Source organism: Oculina patagonica, chromosome 10 (genome assembly GCF_052425735.1).
Source record: "Oculina patagonica isolate OP01 chromosome 10, crgOcupat, whole genome shotgun sequence".
Taxonomy (NCBI): domain Eukaryota; kingdom Metazoa; phylum Cnidaria; class Anthozoa; order Scleractinia; family Oculinidae; genus Oculina; species Oculina patagonica.
Genome location: NC_135767.1, coordinates 19,604,284 through 19,615,666, shown reverse-complemented (window position 1 = coordinate 19,615,666; position 11,383 = coordinate 19,604,284). Strand labels below are relative to the sequence as shown.

The 11,383-nt window shown below is 38.4% G+C and overlaps 1 protein-coding gene across 2 annotated transcripts in view; it reads right to left on the bottom strand.

Moving 5' to 3' along the window:
- Positions 1–832: 832 nt before the first annotated feature.
- The window catches only part of LOC144629064 (splicing factor 45-like), a 126,727-nt gene continuing 116,176 nt past the window's right edge, over positions 833–11,383 (bottom strand). For both annotated transcript variants that reach the window (XM_078487234.1, XM_078487233.1), the window contains exons 2-14: positions 11,271–11,377; positions 9,850–9,932; positions 9,145–9,204; positions 8,994–9,029; positions 8,203–8,426; positions 7,273–7,508; positions 6,258–6,348; positions 5,842–5,891; positions 5,299–5,388; positions 4,460–4,539; positions 3,846–3,944; positions 2,366–2,444; positions 833–1,407 (exon numbers count right to left, since the gene is read on the bottom strand). In XM_078487234.1, coding sequence (XP_078343360.1) covers positions 1,304–1,407; positions 2,366–2,444; positions 3,846–3,944; positions 4,460–4,539; positions 5,299–5,388; positions 5,842–5,891; positions 6,258–6,348; positions 7,273–7,508; positions 8,203–8,426; positions 8,994–9,029; positions 9,145–9,204; positions 9,850–9,932; positions 11,271–11,352 — 1,314 coding nt within the window. In that variant the 5' untranslated portion in view covers positions 11,353–11,377 and the 3' untranslated portion in view covers positions 833–1,303. The remainder of the gene's footprint in view (positions 1,408–2,365; positions 2,445–3,845; positions 3,945–4,459; positions 4,540–5,298; positions 5,389–5,841; positions 5,892–6,257; positions 6,349–7,272; positions 7,509–8,202; positions 8,427–8,993; positions 9,030–9,144; positions 9,205–9,849; positions 9,933–11,270; positions 11,378–11,383) is intronic.

Genomic DNA, 11,383 nt, shown 5'->3' with positions numbered 1-11,383 from the left:
CGAGTGAATAATCATTTATTCGCGTTCTCAATTCAAGGGATTTCTTTTCGGTGTGGGTGAACAATGCGTCAGTCAACACTTGAAGGCAACGTATAAGTCGCGCTAATATTTAACCTAAAGGATTTGTTTTCGCGACAATCGATTGCGTTAGTCACGCTAAACACGAGTAAATAATCATTCGCGTTCTCAATTCAAGGGAGTTCTTTTCGGTGTGGGTGAACAAAGCGTCAGCCAACACTTGAAGGCAATGTATAAGTCTTTCACAGACTAAAGCGACGCTAATATGTAACCAAGAACGTAAGAACGCAAGTTTGGACTGGTACAAGCGTCTAACACTAAAGGAGCGCTAATATTTAACCTAAAACGATTAAGAACGCAAATTTGTACTTTTACAAGTCTTTCACATTCGCGACAATCGATTGCGTTAGTCTCGCTAAACACGAGTAAATAATCATTTATTGTGGGCCGGGGGTGTTGGTATTGAACCGCTGAACTGTTTGTTTGCTTTAGTAGGCCGGAATAAGCGTATACGCGACACGAGTACTACAGTATATTCAATGTGTTTTCGATTGGGTTTTCTTTGGCTCCTTAATTTGCGGTTGAGTTTTGTAAACAGCGCGTTGTTGACTTCTAGGTTTCAGTTTTAATTTAGAATGTGATGTGGAAGTGTAAAGTATTCAGGTAAGCTAAGTTATTTTCAAGACTTCCACTCCTAAACAACATGAAAAGCGTCTTTCACCCTTTAGCAAGACACTACTCCATACCACAATTGACAGCCAACAGATAGACCATAGCAAAATAGTCGTAGTCTCATAGAGACCTTTGATTCAGTGAACGTCTTGACTTTTGGCTTGAAAGTGAAGGCTTTCGAAATTCATCTTCGTATCCAGGGTATTCGTTCCCTTTGACCAGCGGTCAGGAAACAAGAACAAAGACTCGCCAGCTCTTCCTTACTGCGCAAGCTTGACAAAACGAGCGACTCTGAAAGTTCCGTCACAAGATGGATTTTGATTGGTTTTGACGACAATTAAAATGGCCGGAAGTTAAAACACCAAAAGGCTCGTTGAGTTTGAAAGCTAGGCATGCGCAACTTAACCGGAAGTCCGATATTTTCGGCTTTCTAATCAGAACTTTTCAGGCTCGCTCGTTTTCCAACCGCTGGTCAAGGGGAACGAAGACTCTTGGTACGAGGTGGAGGCGGCAGTTTTGGCGGAATCTGCGCGAACGCAGTGCGTTTGACCGCTGTGAACTTATTCCGTCGTCTGGTCTCGTGCCAAGCACACGAATGTCCCGTATATCACTGTTATATATCAGCCATTAGATCGAGTCTTCTAAACTTGTCCAGGTTGAAGAATGCACCTCTGACTGTACGACCACCAAAGAACCGTCCATTGAGATCCACAATAGCTGAAAATAAATGAAATATAAAGAGAAAATGATTGTGAGACAACACGAGATTCCGTCCAGAATTATCTTACGTAGAAAAGCTCTCTTAGTTTATAGACAACTCTCCCCCCAAAGCAATCAGGGCCTAAACTCTAACTACCTTATTACATGAAATTTTCGCGACACGATAATAATTCACGTACAATCATGAACTGAGAACTGCTCTGTTGTTACTGTTGACATTTATTCCCGCCGTTGCGTTTTTGTTAATTTTGACGTTATTGTTCCTTTGATAAAGTTGTTCAACTACATGGCATGTTGAATGATATTGGCAAGGAGATGTAAATTGTGTCTTTCTCAAAAACGCGAAATTAAAGTGACGCGAAAATTTCATGTAATAAGGTAATTAATTAAACTTTAAGGAATTCACGTCACATCATCACACATGAAATAATTTAATTACAATTTAATTAAAAAAAAATTAATGTTATGTTAATTTAAACTTAATATAACTATGTATAACTTCTGTATGTTTAAATGCATGTAATAAGGTAATTAAATAAACTTTAAGGAATTCCACGTCACATCATATGAAATAATTTAATTACAATTTAATTAAAAAAAATAATTTTAAATTTTCATCCTGGCTATAATAAGCAAGCCGAGGTCCGCCTTCCCCAAAGGTTTCCTAACCTTTATGTGCAACAAGCCTGTTTTTACCAATTTCCAAGAAAACAATTAACACTTAGGGACGGACCATTATTTTCTTGGAGGGGGGGATAAAAAATTTTCCTCTGCAAACTTTTGTTTTTAGTTTATGCACCTCTGCAAACATTTTTTTCGAAATTCTTTCTATTTTTTGTTATACATATCGTGTTTGCAAACAATTTATTTTGTCTTTCCAGGCCCTGCAAACAATTTTTTTCAATAATTTTGATCCCCCCCCCTCCAAAAAAATAATGATCCGTCCCTTATTTACCTTTTATCGCTGACTCGACTCGTTGGAATTCCACAAAGATGCGAACCGTCTCCTCTTCAACTTGAACTCCTTGGGGAAACTGCAAACGAGAAAAAAAAAAAATAAGAACTTTATGCGAAAGGTACAAAAAAAAGAACATGTGTCACGATCCCACACACTTATCGTAAAGTGTATGGCATGGAGTTCCCGGTGTTGTGGTCTCGTCTTTGCGCATTGTGCTGTATACTGTGCTGTATAATGCTCGGTTTCATTAGCATTACTTGCTAGAGGCCTGAAACGCTTCATAATACCCAGGGTAAATAAAGTTTCAGTTCAGTTTCAGTAACAGCCTCCAGTAAGTAAGTAAGTAATTAAGTAAGTAAGTAAGTACTTTACATATATCACCAAGGAGCCTGGGGCTCGTTTAAAAGTGAACGTGTATTCTAAAAATTACAATGTAAAAAATTTAATATGATCATCTATTAAAAAAAATACAAATACCGTAAAATTCCGCTTATAAGCCCTGGGGTTATACAACTTCGTCAGGGGTTTTGGGTGGGCTTATAAACGGAGGGGCTTATATCCGGGAGGGCTTATAAGCGGAATAAAAAAATACGTTTCAAAAAGAGCCACGGGAGTGTTGATCGAAATACGTTTAGTCCAGTCCCTGAACTCTCTCTTCCGCGCGCCTTTTTTGTTAAAGGGCGCTTGGAAGAGAGAGTTTAGGGACTGGACTAAAATACGTTTTTAAGTTAAAAACGCACAATAAAGCAACATTTAGCCCTGTTCAGTACTGTCAACCAGCAGAGGGGGACTTATATCCGGGAGGGCTTATAACCGGATGTAATTTTTTGTTGCCAGATAGATGGGCCTATAACCGGGGGGGGAGGGGGGGCTTATAAGTGGGAGGGCTTATAACCGGAATTTTACGGTATTAGACTATAAAATTTAAATTTGAGAAACTAGACTATAAAATTTAAAAACTATGTAGACAATAAAATTTAAAAATGTAAACTAATCGATACAAAGATTACAGCAACAGTTGGCCTCGGTGGTCAGGTTAACATTGCTAAGTAAATTTTTAAAAATTCTAAGAGAGGACGCTCCTCTTATATTGTCAGGTAGGTTGTTCCATAAACGTGAAACGTGCCATTTTAAAACCGTTCCTTGTCACATTCAGGGGTTTTAAATTTTGGACTATCAAAAAATTATGGACGGTTTTTTTGTCCGAAATTAAAATCGTCTGAAATTATTTGCAAGCAACGTGTGTTACCTAGCAACCTAATTGACGACAAAAGCGGGCTAAGCTAGTAAAACAGGATCAAAATGTTAACTCTCTTTGACGGTTGTCATACATTTCTCAAAATGTTAGTTCTAGGAATTTGGTGTTGTATCAAGACGATATCCTATATTTGATGAATTTCTTTATTCTCGTTACCTGCCTGCTTGTCAATGTATCGATTTTAAAAGGTGAATTTAGATGACGATCAGTAAGACTCACCTCGTAAATTACGACTTTAACAACCTCGCCGTACTTCGCACATTCCTCCACGACTTCCGGTTGTAACTCTTCGTCAACCTCCCCAGGACCTACCATGTTCTGAAATAATAACGTGAGTGCCAGTGTATTTGCGAGCAAAAAGAGGAAACAAGCTGTGATAACCTGTTTGGTTTGTCAAAGGATTAGCGCGAACAACGTTGACTGTAAAAAAAGTGAGGGGTTTGGGAAAGGAGGCGAAAGACCGCTGTTGTTTACCATTTGCACATGGAAACCGGTTGTTGTTGTTTTTTTATTTATGGTAACGCCACTCGCCGTTCTCCAGCGATGCTCTCCAGTTAACCGAACGACTGGAACAAGTTGTGAAGAACTCGGCACTTGGGTGTCGAAAGTAATTCTCGTTTGCTTTGGTTTTGCATTAGTTCGCTTAATGATAAACTCTCGCACCACTTAGCCAATCAGAAAGAAGTAAAACCAAAACCAATCGTGTCTCGCTCACGCACGTTTTCCCACGCTTCGTGCCGGCTACATGTCTTTCCTTCGAGTTTTGATTGGTTCACCGGATTGTATGTGTCCTTTGTGATTGGAAACACTTGAAGGATAAAAATTCTACTTACTCTAAGAACAACGACTTTACTCGGATTTTTCATAACGTTGGTTACCGGCTCTACTTCTTGAAGAGCAGCAGCCTTTGATTCTGTTGATCATAAAATACACTGTTATGATTATCACATGATTTTTTCTCGCTGATAACTATACTTTCCTTACAATGTTAGCAGTGAGAGTTTCGTTGTACATAGAAATGAAACCCCAAGGATCTACATTTAGGTTGCCTTTTGACCAACATCAAATTTCTCCTCACAGTATCAGTACTTAATAAGGAGAAAAGGTTATGAGAATAACTAAAATGATCACCAAAGGGAAATCGCGTCGTTCTAATACATAAGAAAATGTATGAAGACCAGTGAGGAGAATTTGTATGTCGATATTGAAGCTTAAAATGATATTTGCGGTAATAACAACAAAATGTGTTGATATTGCAAGGAGAAAATAAATGTTCAACACTCTTACTGGTATTTTAGGCTTGTATGCGTTTACGTGAATCACGCGCGTGACAACATATCGTCACGCAATATAAACATCACGCAATTGTCTATCTAAACTATATTTTTCCAAAACTGATACGTCATTAGCAGAACGAGGCTGGTAGAACTCAGACCCTTTCTACCTATCCGACTTGATAATTACACTTGATTTCTGCTCTTTTTTCTCACTTGCCCAGCAGGTCTTCAATAATATGCCAAGTATGTCGAAAGGAATGAGCTCTTTAACAGTATAATGGTTTATTTTTCTCAAGACTTCGATGTCATTGTAAAAAAAATCATTAATGTCATAATTTGCAGGGGGAAACATTGGTAGGACAGGTAGAATATTGAGTGTAAAATCAAAATGTAACCTTTGTCTTGGTTGATTATCTTGCCGCCTCGTTTGCTGGTTTTCTCCACTTGTAAGCACGTGTTGATTCCTTGTTCCTGTTTTCCTAAACCTACATAAACGTTTAAAGTGTACACAGTTTAAACAGCTTTTTACCCAGATTTTTAAATCCTTCTTCAGCGAAATGCCCATTAAGAAGCTTTAATCTCACCCCTTTAAAGCCTATCTCAAAACGTGAATTCTCTTGACTTATCTTGACTTATCAAAGTTGGTTCTAAGACTTTGGCGGTGAAAACAGTTCAATCCTCCGCGCAGGAGACTGTGACGTCTGAGATGCAATCCGAGAATAATGATGACGTAGTTCTAAAGAGAACCGTTTAGCGCCTGTGATTGGTTGTTGCCAGATTACGTAGGTAACCAATTGGAGCCTTAGTTCTATGTCAATCATCAATTAGAAACTTCTTGGTTTTAATATTAGACTTCTCTTTTGAGAGGAATGTTTAATCGCACAGTAGCGGGTTGCTAGGTAGACATTAATACACAGAAGAAGAAAAAATTCTGTTACCTTGCCCGTCTTTCCATCCATATTTGGCCATAATCAGAGAGGCAACGGGACTGCAAAGAAGAGTAAACAATGTTAAAATTTACTGGTAATTCTCAAGCAGATACAGTTTTGTGCTGAATTTAGCCAGATTTTCAAAAATCTAGATCAAGCTGTCTTGTTGGGTCTCCTCTCCTTGCCATGGATGCAATATATTTTGTTTTTTTGAAAAAAGTCTTTTTTCTTATTCCATCTCAATCTTACTTAATCCTAACCATCCTTGTTTCTGTTTGGTTTATAATCATCTCTTTGGTGTTTTTCAAAATTATTTTTACAACATTTTTAAGGTTTCAAGACAATTAGGTTTACTACAAAGTCATCTCAAAAATGACTTATAATTATGCCATAACATTGGCGATTGCTCATCTTTGTAATCTTACCTGGCTGCAAAGCCAACTTTTGGTTTTTCTGATGAGGGATTAAAGTCTGCTCCACTAGACACAGGCCAGCGTTGTTCAACAGGTGGCTCCACTGAAGGGAAAACAACAGGCATTTGAGGTATAAGCAGTAAAGTGGTGTGAATTGTTTGGTTCCAGAAAATCCAAACCCTCCCCATACAAGGTCAATGGAAATACTGAGGGGGTGGGGAGTCTTAAAAGCCAAAAATGGTAGGGGTATGGATATTTTCTAGAACAACAAGTTTTCTACAACTTACACTGTTATGTGTGTATTTGTTACATGTATGTGGTCAAACCTCTGCTAACATACATCTCCCATGGGCGGAGACCTCCCTCAAGCAGAAACTCAGTCATGGTTCCACCATAAACAAACACTATTATTGATTTTAAACCTATCATAAGTGGATATCTTTCTAAAGGAACATTCTCTTTCCCAAGTACCCTTATGGGAGGTTCTATAGTAGCTCTTTAGTACTAATTCTTGTGCATAACATTTTGTAAAATGATATCTGGTGCTCACACAGCGGTGAAACGCAGCGCGCATGCGCAGTTCCTGGGTAATTCCCGCCAAAATTTTTCGAAAACTTTCGCTTTAAAGCCAAAAGTTAACGCCATCCCTGGAAAGTTAAGGTTTATACGCCGCTTATGGATTGGAAATTTGATAATTCATCTTCACTGAGTGTCTCAGCTTGAACTGTTCTTTCACCGTACTATTTCTTTAACAATTTCTTACAAAAGTTTGCCCACTTTCAAGTCGAAAGTTCGAGGCAGCGAAGATCGGATGTGACGTCAACTTTTGCATTTGACCTCTGTGAATCTGGTGCTAGCCTCCTACACAGACATGCACGACGAGCCAAAATAAAAAGTCTGTGTAGGAGGCTTAGCTGGTGCAAGCAGCGCATTAAACTTAACACATAAAGATGTCACAGTCACAGTCCTTTGCATCCATAGTCTGTAACATTTTTTTCTATGAGGATTAAAAAGACCAGAAACCAACCTTCCTGCATAAGAGAGGGAGGAGGTGCAATTGCTGCCCCTCCAGAAAACCGCTGCCGAGAAGACTCTCTTCCATAGCTGTCATCATCATCATCACCTCGACGTCTTCCTCTATCTCTACCTCTGTCTCTGTGGTGATCACGATCGCGGTCCCTGTCGCGATCTCTGTCTCGGTCCCTATCACGATCTCGGTCACGGTCTCTGTCACGGTCTCTGTCACGATCACGGTCTCTATGTCTTTAAAAGTCAAAGCATAAATTACCAGTAAATTTTAACATCTACGAAATAGAAACTGCCATTTGTGTCTAAATTATGGTTGGCTGATGAAAACACAAGAGGGAACTTAGAAGAATTTAAAGCTTTTGTCTAAAACTAAACTTGAAACACAGTTAGGGGGCATACATCTTCAAATTCTACATAATTACTGAAGGTTAAGGTTCTGAAAGGGAACAAACAATAAATTTTTAAACCGGACTTTCCAGTGACGAAAGCAACAAGTGAAAGAAAACTGTTTCTGCTGATTATCAGCCAGTCTGGGAAATCGGGTAAGGTTGCATAAACAACGTGGATGAGAGGTTGAGTATGTGAACGATTCAGAAAAGCTTTCAAGATAATAAATTCTAACCTAAGTATTGTTATTCCTGTTGGGTCTACTTCACAATAAAATTATTACATTATGAGCTCGAGATTGCTATCGCGTTCAGAATCGCCTTGAATAGTAAATTATCCAAGTCCTTCTTCACAGTCAATTTAAAAACCGAAAAAGCGGCGGCTATTCTGTTGACAATCACACGCTGTTTCGCTACTCACTTTCTACAACAGAACAGATAGTGAGTAGTGTAGTCAATCAGAGAGCAGAATTCATGATGAAACGCTAGTAGATTTATACTAAAGGGTAATAGAAATAGGATTTTACAACCCCACTCCATACCTATCACCCCTGTCATAATCCCGATCTCCTCGTGACCTGTCTCGACTGTCGGATCTCTCTGACCTTTCACCTCTGTCGCCTTTCTCATTTTCTTTGTCTTCTCTAAACTTTTGTTTGACCGCTTCATACTCATTTGGTCTCATTGGATCGTACTCATCAACAACAATAGCAAGTGATGCCTCTGTCTCTATGAAGGGTTCTGGAACCTTCTGCAAGTCAGTGTCCTAAATAAAGCGATAAAACAACTTAATTTACTGCTTTAAGTGTTACGTGCAAATTAATTAATCAACCATCTTTCCAAAAAAAATAAGAAAACGGAAGCAAACAATCTTAGTTATATTTTGTAGAAGTCCATCTAGGGGTCATGAATTGTGTATCAAAATTTTGCAGTGCTCGCAAAATTAGGCTTATCCTTGGAATGCTCGCAAAATTTTAGTGAGTACTCGTTTACTTGTGACATGGTCGCATATTTTTACAAGTGCTCATTGCTCGCAAGGCTGGCTTTTGTCAATGCTCATGCTCACAAAGAAAAACGCTCTGCTCGCATACTTGCAAATGCTTGCAAAGACTATCAATACCACTCCATCTGTTGCAAAAATAATGTTTAGCATAGCCATCCTTTCTAGATGCACGACATGGTGTGACGTTGCGACATGAATTACAGGAACTTGATAACAAACTTAAGAGCATGAACCTGACCTTTATGAGTTGCTTAATCTTTGATTCACAGAGGAAATTTCAGTTTTTATTAAATTCAAAACATGTACCGTAAACATATGAGTATAGCTTACCAACATTTCTCTACCATCAAGGTCAGAACTTGAATCCTTCAAATATATAACCAAAAAAATGCATTTAACATCGTCTAACAAATCCAAAGAAAAGAGGTTTGAAAGAGTAAATGAAAGGCTAATAAAATTCATATCATCAATATGTTTTTACCTCCAAATCTTCAGGCGGTCTCTTATTGCCTAAAACTACTTGATTGATGGACTTTGTCCTCTGTTAGATAAATAACAAAAAACAATATTATCATTTTTTGACAGTAACAATACAATGTACATGTATTTGGACCCCCTAGTTAAGAATCAAAGGCTTCTTAATTTTTTAATATTTACCTGTTCTACATGAGTTATTACCAATATCTAATTTCCAATTTTTTGCTGTAGTTATAAACCATAGCATTGCTGCTTTTTTTACCTCATCGAAGGGCTGATAATACAGCTTGTGCGGCTCAAGATGGCTTACACTGCTCGAAAAATCGATGGCTGACGATTTTTTTTCACAGATAGCTTACACTGCTCGAACAGCCCACAATATTTTTTGAATGGATAGTTGAGAATGCTCAAATGGCACCCACCCTGTTTGCACGGCTAGGAACGGCTATCCGTTTCAAAATGGCAAACCCTGAGAAACGTTTTCATTTTTTTTTTATTTCTTGAAACAATTGCAAAATGACACATCATTTAGCCCTATAAAAAATGCTAACTATACTTCACTTTGTGAATAAGTACACAAGGTGCAAGCTGAGAGATGCTGACATTTCAAAGAAAAAAAAATACCATTTTTTTAAATTATAAATTGAAGATGCGTTCTTTCTCCCACATCTTCAATTATTATTAATTAATTGTTATTGGTATAACTCACAGATGTTGATACTGGTCTTGTCTGAGCAACTTTCTTTCTCTGTAACTGAGTCTGAAGAAGTTTGTAACTCGATGACCACCCAGCTGCAAGGTAGTGGATTGAATTAGTAAATTTAGAGGCCCTGATAAAATTAGTAAATTTAGAGGCCCTGCCAGGGGGGTTTGGTGTCCCTTTTTCATACCTGCCAACTCTCCAGATTTTCCCGGGAGTCTCCAAGTTTTTCATCAAGTCTCCCGGTCTGATTTTCAGAGAGTATTCATACATTGTCTAAAATGATATCCTTACAATGCAAAGATTTCTGGACGTCTCCAGATTTTTGTACTCTGGGGGTTGGCAGGTGGCCTATTTTATTGCACTTCTCGTTGCTGTGGGTAATTAAGTGAAAATTGCTTGTTTTGGTTGGAATTTAAGGCACTGTTTACACCGACGCGGTTTCATTTGTAACCGCATCGCTTTCGATGCATTTATGCCTTTTTTTTACACGGCGCCGATCGAGACACAACTGAAACCGGATCGTTTTGAAAACGCTCTCAAAAGTGGATCGTTTTCAAAATGATACGGTTTCATTGGTCGTGTAAATGGCAAAACTGCATCGATTTGAAAAAGGTCAAGTGTTTTGCCACAAATTGACTGGATCGCAAAGAGTAAACATGACGAACCTCACACAAAGTGCAGCGCTTGCTTATACAATTACGTTCGAAAACACTTGGAAAACGGTAGGATATGTTTCGTGTAAACGCTTCGAAACTGTGTCGTTCTCGATGCGGTTTCGAGGTCATGAAACTGTGTTGATTAATAACCGCGTCCGTGTAAACGATGCCTAAGTTTTTTTCAAAAGGGTTGTTGTTTGTGGGGATTCCATTTTATGTGTTGTCGCTACTTGTTGGGCCATGTTACTTGTCGGAATTAACCCTGTCAGGGCCTTCATTTAGGCTAACCAATGTGTTATTTTAGGTCAACTAGAATGTGGGTTGCGTGACTCGTTGGCTCACACTTTGTCAAGACCCAATGTAGTTGAAAGTTTCTAGTTTTAGTGGATGTGCCATACATGTTATATTATATAAAAAAACAGCTTCATGTGTCTACACAATATAAATGTCATAGAACTTAATACATATATGACTTTGGTCAATCTCCGTTTGAATGACTATCAGATCAAAGCTTCCACAGATTTAGCAAGCATACTGATATATTACTGTATCATTTCATATTTTAAGTATCTAGAACTTGTCTGCTTTTTCCACATAAGTAAATCTACAAGTCATAGAGTAAAACTCTGATGCAATTCTGAGCTTAGTGACCACAAGTTCTGAATCTACTTTGTGCTCATATAAAATAAAATGTTCAGCACTTCACACATTTGCCTCTCTGAACATCACAGAAATACAGAACAATGTTAATAGAAGTATAAATCAACTCACAAAGCTTGGTAATATCAGTTCCTTCAGTGGAGTTTGACTGCATAGGCACTCCATCGATGTCGACTCCATCATAAAGCGACATGTTGGTTTCACCTCTCTGAGGAGAACTGGAA